This window comes from Hemitrygon akajei, chromosome 4 (genome assembly GCF_048418815.1).
Source record: "Hemitrygon akajei chromosome 4, sHemAka1.3, whole genome shotgun sequence".
Lineage (NCBI taxonomy): Eukaryota > Metazoa > Chordata > Chondrichthyes > Myliobatiformes > Dasyatidae > Hemitrygon > Hemitrygon akajei.
Genome location: NC_133127.1, coordinates 153,040,465 through 153,060,547, shown reverse-complemented (window position 1 = coordinate 153,060,547; position 20,083 = coordinate 153,040,465). Strand labels below are relative to the sequence as shown.

General features: G+C 38.4%; 1 protein-coding gene across 3 annotated transcripts in view; it reads right to left on the bottom strand.

Moving 5' to 3' along the window:
- Positions 1-20,083, bottom strand: part of LOC140726800 (cullin-5) — a 72,627-nt gene that overhangs the window by 28,396 nt on the left and 24,148 nt on the right. For all 3 annotated transcript variants that reach the window (XM_073043644.1, XM_073043642.1, XM_073043643.1), the window contains 8 exons: positions 19,568-19,709; positions 15,811-15,956; positions 15,315-15,395; positions 12,309-12,402; positions 8,980-9,110; positions 5,536-5,643; positions 5,116-5,180; positions 797-929 (listed from right to left, as the gene is read on the bottom strand). In XM_073043644.1, the coding sequence (XP_072899745.1) occupies positions 797-929; positions 5,116-5,180; positions 5,536-5,643; positions 8,980-9,110; positions 12,309-12,402; positions 15,315-15,395; positions 15,811-15,956; positions 19,568-19,709 (900 nt within the window). The remainder of the gene's footprint in view (positions 1-796; positions 930-5,115; positions 5,181-5,535; positions 5,644-8,979; positions 9,111-12,308; positions 12,403-15,314; positions 15,396-15,810; positions 15,957-19,567; positions 19,710-20,083) is intronic.

The window sequence follows — 20,083 nt, the reverse complement described above, 5'->3', positions numbered from 1 at the left end:
TAGGACTAAAACGGGAAATAGGGTTAAATATTAGGGAAAATCTCTATAAAGTTTCAAACAAGGACAGCTTTCTCAAAATGGTGACCTTTCGTAACATGGAACTTGCCTATATTTGCTTTTCATTCATTAAAAAAGTGTTCTGTACCAGCTGTGAATCTAGTTGTTCAACCCTGAGTAACACATTTCTAATCCCTATAACAATTTCAAAACAAATAAAAGGAATACAACAAAAAACTGTTCCAGTGTTTTGGTTTGTCCTGCTGTGGAATATGAAACTAATTTAAGAGTCAAAGGAAATTTATTATCAAAGAAAAAAAATAATATATATATTACTACCCCAGATTCATTCCCTTATGGGCATTCATAGGAAATACAAAGAAACAGAATAAAATCAATGAAAAACTGCATGACAAACAACCCATGTGCAAAAGACAGCAAAATGTGCAAATACAAAAAACATAATTATAATACATAAGCAGTAAATAGAAAACATAACTTGTAGAGTCCTTAAAAATGAGTCCATAGATTGAGGAATCAGGTTGGTGTTGGTAAGAGTGAAGTTATCCCCTCGGATTTAAGAGTCTGAACTTCTATGTACATCATTCTTACAAAAACAGTATTGAATTGTCTTCTGGATAGTTGGCAGCTATAAGAAAAATTACATTGGAAAAGTTAGATGGTTTGCATTTGGGGGCAGCACAGTGCAAGGGGACAGAGTACAATCTGTGATCATTGAGTATAATCTGCAACTATAAAAAAAAGTGGCAAATCTGTATTGTGTCAGACATATACATACCACTTCTTTTAATTTTGCTTCAATTTCTTCTGAAGTAAGCTTCTTACTAAGGGGTGTTTTTCTTAGTAACATATCACAGTAATTTGCTAGTAGTTCTGGGCACTTTGATTCAGGCTGAGTTTTCAACCCAACTCTAAATTCAAGGAGAAGTACAACATTTTAAAGACATAGTTTTAGAATATATTTTCTATTTCACAAGCCATATCAAGGATTTAATTTTTCATTCATGTCAGATAAAGTCCTGTGATTATTTTAGCCAAGCTTCTATTTCTTTAAATTAAGCCAACCATAAGAACAGCCTACAAAGGATCATGCTCTAATTATCTTCCTTTTCCTCAGAATTTGCAATTTTCCACATAATTTACAGAAATCATGAGCAAAATGCTCAGCCTAAAAACAGTAGATTATTATCTAGGAATGGCTCTACTAGTCAATGTCCCATTTTAAAGCATGCTTAGAATATCAACACATTATGTGTATCACTGGCCTGCAATGTAGTACTTTGCTAAATGTCAGCATGTTAAAATGAAAAATCAATCAACAATTCTTATTAAAACTTTGATATTGATCAGCTTTCACTGTCTATTGGATTCTTTATCAGTGAGTGTAATCCGCTGAGATGCACAAGGATTTGTCCAAAAAAAAAGCCCATAACTGAGATACTCCTTAGTAGAGGCTACAGCATACCCTTTCACTAGCAAAGTGTCAGCCAGAGAGTACCTGGGCTGCATCGGTAGTTTTTGCCAGCTCAGATTAGAAAATCTGCCTGCTAAACTTATAAAGTTAACCTGGTAAAAGTACAGCAGAACCACTGAAATACAAGGGGGAAATACTGCTGCTGGGTAACAGGTAAGTAAAGTATTTTTTGATTCAAATTGATTTTAAAGATGTACTCTCTCTTAAAAAGTTTTCATTTTGTTTTCAAAATTTTCTGTAAAATAGTCCTATATGATTTTAAGAGTTCAATAATCTCAAATAACCATTCATAATAGTGAGAGCTAGAGAGCCTGGGGGCAGAGTTGCAGCGGCTATTAAAGCCATTCAACTAGCACAGACAACCACTTCCACTCCTAGTATAAAATGGTTTCTCCCAATGTTGTCTAACACACAGAATGATCCAGAGTGCAAGTGACCAACAAAAGATCTGCTCAAAATATCCACAAATAGTAAGCTGCTTAATGTTTAAAGTTTCAATACAACTTAGATACAATTTAAAGGAATAAAAACTTGAAAAATACATAAGAACATGCAAAAGCAAACAAGGACATTTTCCAAACTATGCTGGTATAGTAAAACTTAACCTTAATGGGAAAATTGATTTGAGAATTAATTTACATGGAACAAAAGATTGGATCCATCGAGGAAATAATTCCTAAAATTCTAAGACTGTTGTAAGAGTGACCACAGTACTGCAAAAGTTCACGAGCAAAATAACGTAATAAAAAAATGATGTATACTCCAGATGTGGCCTAACTAGAGTTTTATAAAGCTCCTACATAACCTCCTGACTTTTGAACTCAATGTTTTGACTAACAAAGGCAAGCATGCCATACACCTTCTTAACCAACCTATCAGCTTGAGTAGCCACTTTTAGGTGGCTCTGATAATGAGATATTGTAATTGCAGAAGAACAGGCCACTCAGCCCACCATGGCTGTACCAACTGAGAAGCCAATTTTAAAAATCCCATCTGCTTTCTGTATAAAGTACTGTATTTGCCAGCGTGGAACAGAGAACGAGTTTCTAAATCTGGCTGGAGCACCACGGGAGGGATATAGGAGTGCCGGAGTGGTGGTGTGGTGAGGGTGCAGACACATGCAGCCCTGAGACACCAAGCAAGATCATTTGATTCCAAACAATTGGTTCATTGATCATTACAGAATGTCTCTCTGGTGTTTCCCACTCCCTCCCCTCTCCCTTCCCCTTTTCCCAGCCATAATTCCCTTCTCCCTGGCCCCTTCACACTGTCAGTCCACTACAGAGATCCATATCAGAATCAGGTTTATCATCACTCAGATGTCTCATGAAATTTGTTTTTTTTTAAGCAGTACAGTGCAATACATAAAAGTATTACTGTACTGTGCAAAAGTCTTACGTATCTTAACTATATATTTTCACCGTACTGTATTCAAGTCTCATTTCAGCTTCCTGAACCTTGCATATCCTTTTTTTCCTTTTTGACAATCTTCTCATCAACATTTCTTGTCATCCAACATTCATGAACCTTGCTATCCTTTTCTTTCCTCTTCTCAAGGATCAGTTGGTTCTAAACACTAACTAGCTGGTCTTTAATCCCACATCAGATGTGGATATATTCCCATATAGTCTCTCCCATTCTACTTTCCCCAGTTCTTGCTTGCTAATATTATGGTTAGCCTCTCTCGATTGCACCTGAGGACCAGTCTAATCCTTATCCATAACTGTCTTTACAAAGTAATGGGAGATGCCTAGATCATTGCCAGTGGAAGTGGTAGAAATGAATAAGATAAAAGATTAAAGAGGCATCTAGGCATTCATGAGCAGGCAAGGAATAGACAGATATCCCATATCCAAGTAGATGGGATTAGTTTTGACTGGCATCATGGTCAGCAGGCATGGAGGGCAGAAGAGCTTATTATGCTGTACTATGTTTAACAGATGGACAAAAAGCATTGTTTCAAAAAAATGTGTGAAGGCCTCAAAAAAATAGCAGGTAAAAATGGTATGAAAGTTGTAAAGAAGAATGGATGAATTCTGCATTTTGTTCCGAAGAGACTTTGAAAGTACTAGTGAAAAGTGCCAATAACAATGTGAGCTAGCACAGAGAACTTCAATAATCAAGGTGCGTTCAGTATAGAATCAGAAAAGAATCAGGTTTATTATCACCGGCAGGTGATGAGAAATTTAACTTAGCAGCACAGTATACAGAGTGGCAAGGCAGCACAGAAGTTAGTGCAATGCTGTTAAGGTGACAGCAACCTGGGCTCAATTCAGCTGTTGTCTTAAAGGCTTGTACATTCTCCCTGTGACCTCTGAGGTATGGGTTAGTAGGTTAATTGGTCACATGGGTGTTAGTGGAATGCATGGGCTTGTTGGGGCAGAAGGGTTTGTTACTGTGCTGTATCTCTAAATATAAAATAAAACTAAATCCAGATTCATCATGTTCTAAAGGCAGAATCTGGAAAAGAGTTGGGGTAGCCCTCTGTCACTGGAGTGGCGCAGAATACTGGTTTAAGAAGGGTTTTCAGTTTAAGATGATACAGGTGAAGCACAGCGATGACTTCCAGGTGGGAAACAAAACAAAAAAAATACTGTATTAATCACATATTTTCCTTGGATAAGATTACTGTAATCAATAGCCTGTAACTTTCCTTTCAGAGTTGAGCTGTTGAACTGCCTGTTCAACCTGGCATTTTTGCGGTGTGAACGGAGGTCTTGAAGGTGCAGGACAGCTGCATTCAGCTCGCTGCTTGGTAAGGTTTACTCGTCTGTGCTGAACTGAGGCTGTGGCCTGAAACTAACAGGCTCCTGAATTGGCTGTAGTGATGACTGGCTTTGTGGTTGTGGACTTATTTTCATGAACTTCAGTTCTGAATTTTACTTACTATTATTGTTTGCACAATTTGTTTTTTTTCTGCACATTGGGTGTTTGATGGGCTTCTGTTTTTAATGGGTTCTATCGGATTACTTTGTTTTGTGCCTACTTGTAAGGAGACGAATCTCAAGGTTGTATACATTGAAATGTACATACTTTTTGATAATAAATGTACTCTGAACTTTGAATTCCCCCTTTCAGCTGGTAACAGGCAAGGGATTTCCTTCACTCACTCTTCACTGCCTCTAGAACACCAATAATTTATCGTTTCTCCCCTCTCATAGCATTTCTCAGCAACATCATCCAAGTACAAAACCTCAAATTCCACAAGTATGTCAACAGTCAATTCTATCACTACCATCTCACCTGTCTTTAACACCGTTTCTGATAAATGCAATTTCCTCAAAAACCTAAAAAGACAGTTTTGGTCCCCAGATTAAATTCCACTCCACAGCGAGGACTCATTTTGCAAGCACTGGTCAACTTCTGAGGATAAACTAGATTGCTCACAATGTTGGTATATTACATGACCTGGAAATGAACTACCACCGATTTCTGGACAATCAAGACCAATTACTCCCACCCATCTTTATCCCTCCTGCAATTCATCCGCTGCTTAATTTCACATTGAAATCTTTTGACTACTTGTGGAATCAATTCTGTACTTTCCATTACACAAAAGGCAAGTCCAGCCATCTTCAATACTTGCAAAGCATTTCATTAGTAGAACTTTTAAACATTCTTACCCTTTTTGTTTCAACGGCAGTTCAAGCTTAAATATGGTGGCATCATTCACAACTGCTTTATATGCCTGTTCAGAAGTTAAATTTTACAATCAGAAACAAATAATTTAGTAACTAAATGCACAAGAATGCATTCCAGTCATGTTCACAGTGTTTCTCATGAAGCAAATCAATAAATTATACCCTGATGAATGAAAACACAATTTTAAGAAAGCAGATACCAACTTCAATGTTTAATTTAATCAATTTAATTAGATTAAAACAATAGATTGTATAAACAGGTGAGATTTACATTTATTAGTTACCTTGTAGTAAACTTCAGAATTAAAAATTACCATAGAAAAAAATTATAAAATCAAAACTTCAAAACTTTAAAATTTGAAAATGTTTAATTGATTAGCATTAGAGCAAAAGAAAACTTACTTTATCTCTAGCTGTAAGAAAGCGAGGATCATCCTGAAATGCCTCTTTTACTAACTTACTAAATCGATTAAACAATGTAAGCAACTGCTCTACATATTTTTCAGAATCCTGTAACAGAAATAAATTAATTTGCTTAATATGAATATAACACATGCCATATTTTCAACTTAACATCCCTGGCCTATGGAAATTATATAGTATCTGAACAGTATACAATACTAGCCTCTTGACAGCTACCAAGTTACCATTATTACCCAGATCATCAATAACAAACTTCCAATTTCATGCTGTAAACATACAGCAATTATACAGCTGAGGGAAGATCCGATAGAGGTTTATAAGTTTGAGAAGTAAAGATAGCATGCATTTAAAATGCTGCTGCCAATAATAAAGTAACTGAACCCAGAACATGTGCAGATGTACAACTCTATCAGACTTTATTTTACATGTGCACAAGATCTGTTACCACACTACTATGCAGTTTTTTGTTATTCCAATCTTGTTTGTCTCTGGCAGCCCCTACTGTGTAAAGGGAAGGATTGTTCTTCAAAGACCTTTCTGGAAAAGGTGTCATTTCAGAGGCCCCATTCTCTAGGTTGATTAAATACTGTCACAGTTATGCTATGTTGTCTGCAGTAAGCAGGGCGACACACACAAAATGCTGGAGGAACTCAGCAGGCCAGGCAGCATCCATGGGAAAAAGCAGTCGACATTTTGGGTCGAGACCCTTCACCAGGACTGGAGAAAAAAAGGGTAGATTTAAAAGGTGAGGGAGGGGAGATAGAAACAGAAGGTGATAGGTGAAACCGGGAGGCAGAGGGATGAAATAAAGAGCTGGGAAGTCAGTTGGTGAAAGAGATACAGGGCTGGAGAAAGGGGGAGTCTGATAGAAGACAGAAGGTCAGGGAAGAAAGAAATGAGGGGGAGGAGCACCAGAGGGAGGCGTTGAGCAAACAGGCAAGAAGATAAGGTAAGAGGGGGAAAAGGGGATGGGGAATAGTGAGGGAGTTAGCCATTACCAGAATTTTGAAAAATCGATGTTCATGTCATCAGGTTGGAGGCTAACCAGACTGAATATAAGGTGTTGTTCCTCCAGCCTGAGTGGGGCCTCATTGCGACACTAGAGGAGGCCATGGATTGACACATCAGAATGGGAATGGGAAGTGGAATTAAAATGGGTGGGCACTGGGAGATCGTTTCTTATGGTGGTCAGAGGGTGGGTGCTCGGCAAAGCAGCCTCCCAATCTGTCAGGTCTCACCAATATACAGGAGGCCACACCGAGCGCACCAGACACAGTACATGACCTCAAAAGACTCACCTGGAAGGACTGTTTGGGGCCCTGAATGGTAGTGAGGGAGGAGGTGTAGGAGCAGGTGTTAGCATTTGTTCCACTTGCAAGGATAAGTGCCAGGAGGGAGATCAGTGGGAAGGGACGAATGGACAAGGGAGTCGCGTAGGGAGCAATCCCTGCGGAAGGCAGAAGGTTGTGGGGGGGGGGGGGGGAGAAGAGATGTGTTTGGTGGTGGGAGACAGCCTAAGTTTGGGAAAATTATGTGTTGGACACAGAGGCTGGTGGAGTGGTAGGTGTGGACAAAAGGAACCCTATCCCTGGTAGGGTGGCAGGAGAATGGGATAAGAGTAGACGTGCGTGAACTGGAAAAGACGTGGTTGAGGACAGCATTGATGGTAGAGGAAGGGAAGCCCCTTTCTTTGAAAGAGGAGGACATCTCCTTTGTTCTAGAATGAAAAACCTCATCTTGAGAGCAGATGCAACAGAGATGGATGAATTGAAGAAGGGAATGGCGTTTTTACAAGTAACAGGACGGGAAGAGGTATAGTCCAGGTAGCTGTAAGAGTCAGTGGGTTTATAACAGGCATCAGTAGATAAGCTGTCTCCAGAGATAGAGACAGTGAGATTGAGAAAGGGGAGGAAAGTGTCGGAAATGGACCAGGTAAACTTGATGGAAACTGGAGGCAAAATAGATAAATTTGACAAGTTCAGCGTGGGTACAGGAAGCAGCACCAATGCAGTCGTTGATGTAGTGTAAGAAAAGTGGGGGATGGACACCAGTGTCGGCTTGGAACACAGATTGTTCCACATAGCCGACAAAAAGGCAGGCCTAGCTGGAACACATGCAAGTGCCCACTGCTATACATTCCATTTGAAGGAAGTGAGAGGAGCTAAAGTAGAAATTATTAAGAGTGAAGACACATTCTGCTAGATGGAGGAGAGTGGTGGTGAAGGGGAATTGGTTGGGTCTGGAGTTCCAACCAATTTGAGGCCTTCCTGGTGGGAAATGGAGGCTCTGGCGGTCTCACTTGACTACAACTGTCCCAGCTATCAGTGCCGGGATGATGTCTTTAACCCTTGCCTTACCACAACTTCAACAAAAGTGAGAAGGGTTTTTTAAAAAATAAATAGAGTAAACTGTGCATTTTCAGCTCTCCTTAAGCTTCTATACACAAAACATCAACTGATCTTTGGAATCAGAATATTAATTTAAAAAAATATTTTGCCAGCTTTGGAATCAAGACAGATCTTTAAAATAACTAACTGAAGAAGTTTGTCAATACATTTCACAAGTTCCTGCAGTGGCAAGTGAAATTGGTTGTTTCAGTTTATGACAAACTTTGGAAGGACAGAATGGTTTTCATAACCAAAATGCTTGGAAAAAGGAGAGTACATTAGAGGGGCAGTTTTGTTTGATATTTGCTGAACAATGTTGAAAGCACTACACCAGGTTCCTCTAATCTACTCTGCATAAACTTGAGACAATCTATACATCTGCTAACAAGCAACAACACTGGCTATCTAACCCAGTTAAGCAAGGGTCTCTATTTCAAACTGTTTTCAGTTCACATTTTCCTTGGAAACTGTTGGATATTTTTTTAAACTATCTTGAGGATATCCACATTGTTTTAATTCTGAAAAGCTGAAATATTGGAAATTTGAAATAGAAATAGAAAATGCTGTAAACACTCAATTATTAACTGTTCCTCTTTTTAAAGATGCTATGTGACATGCTGAGTACTTCCAACATTTTTAGTTACTCCAATTCAGACCTGAGTGTTTCTTTTAAAAATTATTCCACTATTGATGACTTTGGCCAAGATCCAAAATTGTAAATCTTTTTGAATGCTTACACACGTTTCTTTCTACCTTTAAGATTCACTTGAAAACCTGCCATCTGCTTTACATCTCAGATGGTGATTTCAAATTTAGTTTAATGACTTTCATGGGGATCATCTGGAATGTTCTTGTTACATGAAAAAGCTGCATTAAAAAGCAGTAATACTGAAAACATATCTCTGTGCTCCATTCTCATTAGGCGTAATTGCATAAAATTTGGATAAAAGTCAATAAAAACATGATAAGCATTGAAATTAGTTACAATAAGCAATAAATTGAATCAGAAAAATAATGGTTGCTTTTATATACTTACAGTAGTTATCGTCTCTGCGGCTGCTACCATATCTGCTAAGCCTGCACTAATAATGTGCTCTTCCAAATCTTTTAACATTGGTTCAATCCCATTTGGAACTTTATCCATCAATGTAAACATCAAGTGTAGTTCTAGAGATTAAAACTAAGATGTTACATCTAATCCAATCAAGCAGACACCAATGCAAATTAAAATAAGTTCAGTTCTTTGTGACTTTAGCACCCTGGGAAAGGTTTCACTACTAATGTAATGGTTGCAGCAGTCTTATGTCTAGAGATAACGGGGGCTTTGGAGTGATTTTTTTTTTTGCTGTGTGCCTGCGACCGAGGTGATCTGGGTCTTTTGTTCAGTGGAAGATGAAGACACAAGATGCTAGAAAGGAGAGGTCATAGAAAGGAGTGGACTTGGAGTGCAGCTGGGAGTCAACGAAGCCCGGGGAAATCAATGGTGGACCAGCAGAAGGGAAGCCATGAGCTCCAACTTGTGCAAATCATACTGCTTCACTGAAATGGGTCCTTTTCTTCTTGTTTTACTTTACTAATCCTTTAGTCAAATTAAGAATTATAAACCTAAATCATTTAATTGCATATGGTGTACTGTCTGTTATTTCGTGGTACTGATTTGTAACAGGGTAACACATCACGCAGCACCCACACAAGAGGTTTTGCACCTCAGAGTTCACACGTTTGGCGGGGCCAGAGACTGTCTTTCCTAGACTAACGCCGCCAGCCAAACCTGAGGGTTACGTGACTAAATGGCAAATTTGTTTTAAGTACAATCAAAAATGCATAGACATTCTACGACCATTTATAAATGAAAGCAACCATTTAGTAAAGCACAGAATATTGTCTCATTTATCTATTTGACTCAATATTTGGTATACATATTTGGTTTTTGCAAGCCAGGAACCTGAACGACTGCCATAATATTCCAGAAAACACGCATTATGTTATTTTCAAAATGAAAGTTTTAATGAAAAATTCCATATGCAGAGCCATAATTCACTACTGCTTAATTCAAGAATAGATACAATATAATCCAGAATAAATTTACTACTGCAAATAGTTCTGTAATTAGGTCAATGAATCAGAAATATTTTGAACTGATCTTATTTTCAACAAGAACCATTAGAATAGCCGTATTATCAAAAAGTGAGTGCAGATGTACTTCAGTACTTAGAAATGACACTCAAGGACAGAAACGTAAAATTTCACATGGATTGGTATTCAGAATGAAATGATATTTTCAGTGAGTTAATGAAGTATTTTCTTCATGTGTGACAAATGGATTCTGATACATATATAAGATATGGTTATACAATTTTGGTTGGGTCATGATGGTCAGGACAGATTGTTATGTACCCCTAGGGTTCATATTTTCTGTGGACTATCACTTTAAAATGTCAGGAGAATGAGACTGACTTTTGGACACTGTTTGAGCTGTTATTAAGAGAGAGAGAGGGGCAAAGAATACTCGGAAGATTGATGTTATGGTTTCTCTGCAGTTTGTTTACCTTTCCACAAGGACACTTGCCTGCTTGTAAAAAAAAGTCTTACAGAGAGAGGAGGGCAGAGCAGGTTGATGGACAGCTGGTGTTCAGCATGCTGAAATATATACCAGGTCAGCTGCTGGACCCAGACACACGGTTTTGGACACTGGAAGAGTATGTTGTGCCCACAGGAAGGTGGGTTTGTGGAAGATCGATTTGGGGAAATCGATCAGTGGCTCTCGCAGTACAGAAAAGGTGTGACCAGTGGGGAGTTATTTGTGTCCAACCCTGGCCTGGGTTGATAATTCCACCACGGAAGAACGGTCGCCTATGTTTTGTGGTCACATTCGGTGACTTTAAAGGAAGAGAAGAGGGGAGAGGAAGGTTTGAAACAGAAGAAACCTAGTGACAAAGAGGTCATTGTTTGGACTCTCTCCTAAGTAGCCCGTAAGGGTGAGTTTGAGTTCAATTCGACTATGAAGGTGTGACTGTCATGTAGTTAAATCACAGGAGTGGGTTCTCTGGTGAGGGGGAAACCTTTGTGATTACCACTTGTGTGTTACCCTTATTTGGGTGTGGTAGTTCACTAAAGACAGGCACCCCTGCGGCAAATCACTGTTGGAGTTATTTCGTATGTCGTGGAACTGGATAAGTGGCCATCACAGTTGTGTGTTTGGGGTAACCTTGTGGAATCTACCTGCGTGTAATAACTCTAGTCTGGGTTGGTAGTTTTACCACTTGAAGATGGTACCTCAGTGATAAGCTACTGTTGGTGATAATCCGTACGTGGATTCTGTTTGAGTATCCTGTGGCCACCACTTTGAGATGACCCGTAGCTGAATTCAGGTGTGGTACCACTTGTGTTGAAAGGATATTCGTTGAAGATCGCTGTTGGTGATACTTTGTGTGTGGAGTGGAACAACTTCGGGGATAAAACCTGCTGTTATTGTTATTTTGGAATATCGACATAATTGCCTTCTCACAACATACGCCTTTGGATTACAAATCTCTCTCTCTTACCAACAGCAGCAACCTCGTGCATTGAACTGACCTTTCTTACATATCATCGTAAGACTGGATTCATTTACCCCTAGCTTGGAAGCTTGGTTTTCCTATTTCCACATTTATGTATACATATATCATTGCTAACCTGTTTGATATATTAGCATTTATAGTACTGTATTGTGTAGTTTACTAATAAACACTATTAGTTTATAGCAATACCAGACTCCAGTGCGTTCTCCATTTCTGCTAGTTCTTTAACCCGGTCACAGGGTACGTGACAAGATGTAATCTGACACATGCATTTCATAACCTAATCAATAAGTTTTAGTTTGGAAGTTTGAATTTCCAGACTGTACTCTGATACCTATACACAATGTAAAAGACTAAACTATTTTGGCAATTTATAAATTAAATTCTTAGAGAATTCTAATTCAGAAAAGAATAGTGAACACTAAGCATGATTTTACCAAAAAAGATGAATAGCCACTGAGAAGCAAGATGAAACACAGAAAATAAGTGAATACAAAATAGATAGGAGCCCACAAACTGCACTTTCCAAAAGAAAATCTACAAAGTGTGCTGCAGCCCAGACAATCCCGAGGTATGAAAGTAGGAAGATTTGACAATAAAGCACGTTAGAATTGCCCATGTAAAAATTACATAACAATTCAGCCAAAGGATTGTGCACAGTGTTCAAATTGAATTCTAGGGACCTCAGTATCACCTGCAAGCCATTAGAAATTTCCATCAAGAAGACAAAGTGTAATTTGAAACTAATTGCTTTATTAGTACAAATGATAAAGTTAATCAAATAAAAAGTTACAATTGTACTTACTGTCTGTCTCATTACGTTTGATCATGCCTGGGCATTCGGCTAGGATTGTCTCTTTAAATGAAGTCACCAGAGCATTAACACAACACTCCATAAGCTGAAATGAAACACTTGCAATCAATAGAGTCCTTTCCAATAGTGTATCATTCTCATTAGAATCAGGGCTAAGTTAATCAGTGGTATTTATTTACTTATTTGGAGATACAGCACGGAATAAGCCCTTCCAGCTGCATTGCCCAGCAAGCCCTAACAATCGCCAATTTAACCCTATCCTATTCATGGGACAATTTACAATGACGAATGAACTCATTAACCAATACAGGTTTGGACTGTGAGAGGAAAACAGAGCACCTGGAGAAACCCCATGCATTTCACAGGGAGGACATACAGACTCCCTACCCAGGATGCAAAGTCTGAGCTGGAACAGTGTTGTGCTAACCACTACACTACCATGGTGTCTACATCCATATGTATCCATAAAAATTTTAAAGTATCATTGTTGAATTGCGCATCATAAAGAAAAACACCATTACAAATTCATGCAAACATAAAACAGACATGTAACAAAGTGCACCGTAAAAATTAGTGTTAGGCTTCAATTTTCCATGTTAGTGATTTACATGGCTACTAGATGTGCTGATGACATAAAGATAGGTAGGGAAGTGACATGTCAAGGGGATACAAGGAGGTTACAAAAGGGACATAGATAAGTGAATGGGCAAAGATCTGGCAAATGCAATATAATGTGGGGAAACTACAAAACTGTATATTTGCCAGGTTGAAAAAATAAATGGTGCGGGTACATAGATTGACCTGGGTCATTCCTCATGATTTGAGAGAAATGTGTAGGTGCAGCAGATAAATGGGAAAGCTAAAGAAATGTTTACATTTATTGCTAGGGTAATTAAACCCAAAGCAGGAAGGTTATGTTTAGATAGGTAATCAGGGAACCACATCAGGAATATTTGTGTACACTATTGGTCTCCTTATTAAAGGATGGATACAATTGCTTTGGAAGCATTTCATTGAAGACTTTATAGAGTAACCAGCAGGTTGTCAAAGGAAGAAAAGTTAACAGACTAGATTTGCTAAAAATTAGAATAATTAAAGTTGATTTGGCTGAAGCACAATATCCTAAGGGGTCTTAATTGGATGAACTTGATAAAAAAGAAGTTTTCTCATAGGAAAATCTAAAACTGGGGTGACCCATTTTAACTGATAAGGTGAATTTCTTTTACTCTGAGGGTTGCAAGTCTTTGAAAGTTTTTAAGACAGATAAACTGGATGCAAAAGGGGATACTTCAGCTGACAATTAGATTAGCCTTGATCTTATTGAATGGTGGAGCAGGTTTGAGGAGATGGGCAGCCTCCCTCTGCTCTCCAAATTCACTTATTTGTAATCTGCCTCAACTCTGTCAGGATTACTCTCTAAAAATGAACAGGATTGCTCTGGAGTTATTAGCAAATACTGGTGCAATTCCAGTTTAGTAGACATTACTAAAAACTATTTTAACATTTCCTTTTTAAATATAGTCAAATAAAGTCACCTAAACTAAATACAAGCTAAGCTGGAATTTGGAATGTCAAACTGGCTATCGGTGACCAAATTTGCTTTATTATCCATCCATTTCAACAGGCAATCTGATTTAAACCATCATTCAGTACATCAGTCTTTTGTTAACTGAGAGGGCTGAATGATGTAAATCTCATTAATCCCACATATTCTGATCAACAAAGTCTCTAAATCCTAGTGCAACAATACAATAACTTTTCATAATCAGAACACTAAGAGATACAAAGAGCACATATACAATTTCTTAATCCTGTTCTTCTTTCTTCTCCTTTTAAGATCACAAATGAAGTACAACTCAACGTTCACATAGTCCTCTATTCCCCTTATCACCTAAATTGTTTGCCTGCCTAAGAGCAGCACGGTAGTGTAGTGGTTAGTACAACGCTTTAGAGTACAGACAACCTAGGTTCATTTCTCACCACTGCATGTACGACCTCCCCATGACTGCTTGGGTTTCCTCACGGTGCTCTGGTTTCCTCCCACAGTCCAAAGGTGAAAGGTTAATTGGTCATTGTAAATTGTCCTGTGATTAGGCTAGGATTAAATGGGGGATTGCTGGTCAGAGCCTATCCTGTGATGTATCTCAATAAATAAGTAAACAAACATACTCATCCATAAACCATCAAAGCCCTGCAAGGCAAGAATTCCAAAGATTCTCGATGCTCCAAACAAAGAATAATCCCATATTAGATCTAAAATTTATCCCCAATAAGAACAATATCTCAGCATTCACTTTGTAAAGTACAGAAATATACAGACCATAATGAGATATCACAGTCTTTAAAGTCCAGAGAATAGAGACATATATTTCTCGCGATCTCTATCCAGGGGACAGCCCAGTCATCCCAGAAATCAAGATTAACCATAAGATCATAAACTAAAGAAGCACAATTAGACTACTCAGCCCATTTGGTCTGCTCCACCATTCCATCGTGGCTGATTTATGCAATCAGTCTTCAATGTAACCATTCCATGGAAAGTTCATTCTTTTATCAAGGAGACAAAATCTGTACACAAAACAGCAACTGTAGCTTCACCAAAAAAGTGGAGAAATATTCCCTTACTCTTAACCTCCTACCATCAAGGCTGGCATGCCCATTTAACAGTAAGGATGTACACAGCTGGTTCTGCAGCTTAGGGAAACATGTCACATGACCATAATGCAAGACAAAGGAATGTGACCCAAATAATTTATCTCATCCTTTGAAAAAATACTTGTATTATGCTTTGTATTTCCTCAAATAATCAATTTTAAGTGGGTGTTTAAAATATGGTTTGAAGCAAATGCAATGGCAGAAACTTCTGAGCACAAAATAAACGTAGCAAAAGAGGGTAAGCAGAATAAGCAAAGAGATTTCTTCCCCCCACCCCCCCAACCGCCATGTACATCCCCTGGAAAAAGATGTAAATTTTAAACTTGTATGAGAAAAACTTACAGCCTGAACAGAGTTGCATTCTCGTCTGGTTTCTAAATACCGAAGTGCCCTTTTTTCCTCTTCCTTCAATTTAGCATCAGCCTGTAAAAGAGATTTTACTTGTATTTAACATAACAATTATGTTTTCCTTCTGCATCTGTGGATGCCAAATCTACAGCAGGTTCAATTTCATTGACCTTTGAATATCTAACTTGAGTGATAATTCTGCATTTGCAGAGCTTATCACAATATCTGCGTGTTACAACTATGAGAAAATTAAAAGCCAAATTCACATATTTACAACATATATTACTAAACAATGTTCATGAGGGGGAAGCACTTGAAAGCATTTTCAAGCAAGTCAAATTCAATGCCAGTTCTGGAACTGCAGCTCAGATCAATTGCATTATATAAACCAATTGAAAATAACTACATTGTTTTTAAATTATCATTCACTCAAACTATGCCATTTATGTACTAATACATTATACTTTATATTTTACTGAATCTAACTTACATATTTCATGTAATTTTGTACACCATTCTGTTGTAAGTAAGATGGGGCCTGTGTCCTGTAGAATCTTTCAGTTGAATCTAAATATGCTTTTTCAAAATTATCACGATAAATTTGAAGCTTGTCTTCTGGATTTGAACACAGGTTGACTGCAATTGAAGAAAAACAAAACCTGGTGAGGAAGAATGTTACACACAAAAAAAAATCACTTTTGAAAACCAGTATCAGATAAGTTAATAACACTTGCTATAATTGAAGGACAAAACAAATTAAAAAGTGCAGAACATTTCCTGATTTTTCTTTTCTCTTTATCATGCGCAAATTTATAACTTGTAAAAGAACCTGGGTGTCAGAATTTGCAGTTGCTTAAAAAATTCTTCAGCCTCAACCTTCAAACCCAGTTATAACTAATATCTGGTAGTTAAAACGCTTCTTACAAGTAATTTTTTCTTTGTGTTTAAGTGCATGCTGCCTGAATGCTCAACTCCACAATTGGGAAAAACAGTCATAACCACTGCAGCATAGATGGTCCCAGTCCTTGCCACATTGCTATTCTGCCTAGTTCCAACAATCAACGCCCTCCATACTCCTCCCATCCACATACCTACCCCAGTATTGCAACTGAACCTGCATCGACCACTTCCGCTATCAGCTCATTTCACACTCACGCCACCAAGTGAAACTGCTCTTCAGATTCCTGCAAAATGTTTCACCTTTCATCCTTAACTGCTGACCTCTACTTCTGGTCTCACCCAACCTCAGTGGAAAAGGCCTGTGTGTATTTACACTATCTATATCTTCATCCTTCCATGTTCCAGGGAATAAAATCCCTACGTAATTTTTCCCTATAACTTAGGTCCTCAGTTCCTGGTAACATCCTTGTAAATTTCTCTATTTCCCAGTTTTATTGATATCTTTCTTGTAGGTAGGTGACCAGAACAGGACAATCCTTCAACTATGGCACCACCAATGTCTTCTATAACTTTAACACATATCTCAATTTGCTGATCCAATTTACCACATCATCCAAGTTATTAACATAGATAATTCACATTAAATTTATTCCATGCATATTGAAATGTACAGTGAAATACATAATTTGTGTTAACACAACCCAACGATGTGATGGAGGCAGCCTGCAGCTGTCACCACACATTCTAGCACCAACATTGCATTGCCATGATACTTTGCAAAATAACAGAACACAAATAAGACCACAAGCAACAAAATAACAACAGCCAAACAAGCCCTGTTTCCTCCTTCCACCCATATACCCACATACTTAAGCAGTCCTCCAAGCCTAGAACAGGCTGTCTTCTGCCTCTAGCAGACTCAGATTTGGCTTGACTTCTCCAGCAGACTCACAGACACTTGTGGAATGAGGTTTCCACAGACTTCCAAACAACAATGGACCCAGCACCAATCCCTGCAACACCCCACTAATCAAAGGCCTTCAATCAGAGGCAACCATCTGCTACCCCTCTCTAGCTCCTCCCACGAAACCAATGTTGATTCCAACTTACTGCTTCATCCTGAATGCCAAGCAACTGAATCTTCTGGAACAGCCTTCATGCAGCACCTCGTTAAAGGCCTTGATGGAGTCCAGGTAGACAATATACACTGTCTTTCCTTTATCAACTTTCCTGGTAACCTCCTTGTAGTTCTCAAAATTTGTTAGACATGATCTACCACGCACAAGGCCATGTTGACTATGTATAATTGGACCCTATCTATCCACATAATTATATATCCTGTCCCTTATAATAATGTATTCATCACTGACATCACGCTCACCAGCCTACAATTTCCCAGAACTTTAGCTATCCTCCAGTCCTCCAGCACCTCACCCATGGCTAAGGATGCTTTAAATACCTCTACCAGGTCCCCTGCAATTTCAGCACTAGCCTCCCACAAGGCCCTGGGGACTTTATCCACCTGAATTTGTGGTAAGACAGCAAAACACCTCCTCTTCTGTAATCTGAATACAGTCCATGACATCACTACTTTTTGTCTCAGTTATACAGACTCTGTGCCCACCTCCCAAGTAAATACAGATTACAAAAAATACGTTTAAGATCTCCCTCACAATGAATTCAATTTTGTCCATTGCTATCTTTTTGCTCTTAATGTCGCCACACTCTTAAAGTATCCCTTAGGATTCTCCTTCATCTTGTCTGCCAGAGCAACCTCATACCTTCTTTTGGCCCTCCTGTTTTCCCTTCTCTTGCATTTCTTACACTTGTTTGTTCTTTGCTGCCAAGACCCACCACTCACCTCCTTCTTCCAAACCAGGGCTTCAATATCCCTCAAAAACCAAGATTCCCTAAACCCGCTGGCTTTGCCATTTATTTTAACAGAAACATACTGTTCAAACTCTGTACTTTCAATAGTTCTCTTTTGAAGGTTTCCCACTTACCAAGCATCTCTTTGCAGAAAAATATCTGCCCCAGTTCAAACCTGCCAGTTACTTTCTGATACCATCAAAACCGGCTTTTCTTCAATTTAGAATCTCAACCCAAGGACAAGCCTTGCCCTTCTCCTTAATTATCTTGAAAGTAATGAAATTATGATCACTAGATCCAAAGTCTTCCCCTACACACATTTGTCACCTTCCCTGTCTCATTCTCTAACAGGAGATCCAGTATTGCAAGCTCTGATCGAGACCTCTATATATTAAGTAAACTTCCCTGAACACATTTGATAAACTCTATCCCAGTCCTTTTACAGTATGGGATTCTAGAATCACCTATTACCACAACCTTATTTTTCTTGCAACTATCTGCTGTATCCCTACAAACTTTCTTATCTAAATCGAACTGACTATTGGGAGGTCTTTAATATAATCCCATTAGCATTGTCATCCCTTTCTTATTCCTGAGTTCCACCCTTATATCCTCAGTAGAGTTTTCTTGCCTGTCCTGTCTAAGCACTACTATGACATATTCACTCACGAGTAATGCCCACTCACTCTTTAATACCTCCTGCTCTATCATGTCCAAATCAACAGAACCCTGGAACATTGAGCTGCCAGTCCTGCTCCTTCTACAACCAAGTCACACTAATAGCTACATATCATAATTCCACATGCTGATACATGTTCTAAGCTCATGTGCCTTACTTACAATATTCCTTGCATTGAAATAGACACAATTCAGAACATTAGTCCCACCTTGTTTAACTTTTCCATTCATGACTTTGATTCTGGGCTTAACATCTACTTTCCCCACAACCACTCCACCAGCTACCCTGGCACTCTGAATCCTATCTACCCCATCACAACTCTAGCTTAAACTCCTGGAGCAGTACCAACAACCTTCCTGCAAGAATATTTGCCCCCCCACTACTTCAAGTCTACAGAGACTTGAGAGAGAGAGCGCACACTAGGGTGCCCAAAACTTTTGCACAATACTGTAAACTGTTTTTTTAAAACCAGTTCCTATATGTGTTAATTTTGATTTGATTTGAAGTATATCATTCTTCATTCTCTTTATTTGCCCTTGAAACCGCAATATCTGTGAGTCTTAAGTTTTTGTTAATATTGGTAAACATTTAGTACATATAGTACCATACAAGTCTTAGGCACCCTAGCTATATACCAGTGCCCAAGACTTTTGCATAGTACTGTATAATAAATTACAAATTACAAATCTAAAAATATAATTTATAACCCAATGAATATTTAATCTCTTCCAAATATTCTGATAAAAATTCATTTACCAATTTTCTTGTTTTATTAATTAGGAAATCTACATAAACTTACCATAACTTTCCCTGACCCCAATGACGAGCTGCGAGTCAAAGGCTTCTCCTAGTCGTTCAGCATGTACTAGCTTCATTGCACTGTCTTGAAGACGATTTTTAATATTTGAAAAGATCGATTCATTCCAGGTATCGAGCATAAGCTGAAAGAATTGAAACATCCTACAATTAAGGAAATGGATTTTCTCTTCCCTATTCTTTTACTATAAATATTGAAGCTGGGGTTTTGTGGGCACCCCACCCATGCTCTCAATAAGCTTTGCCTGGCAGGGCCTCCCAGCTGAAAGTTCTGTCTTAAAGATGGGGGATGAGTTGAAAGTTGTGGCAATGAACTATTTTTTTTTAAATTAAGCTGTCCTCCATCACCACACTGCTCAGAAATATCCAAAACCACTTAAAATCTGGAAAAAAAACACAAAACTCAATTTCTCAAATAATGAAAAAAAATTAAAAATAAAATGCATAATCCTACAAAAAGTGAGGAAGTCCACAACTGGACTTCACACATGATACCACC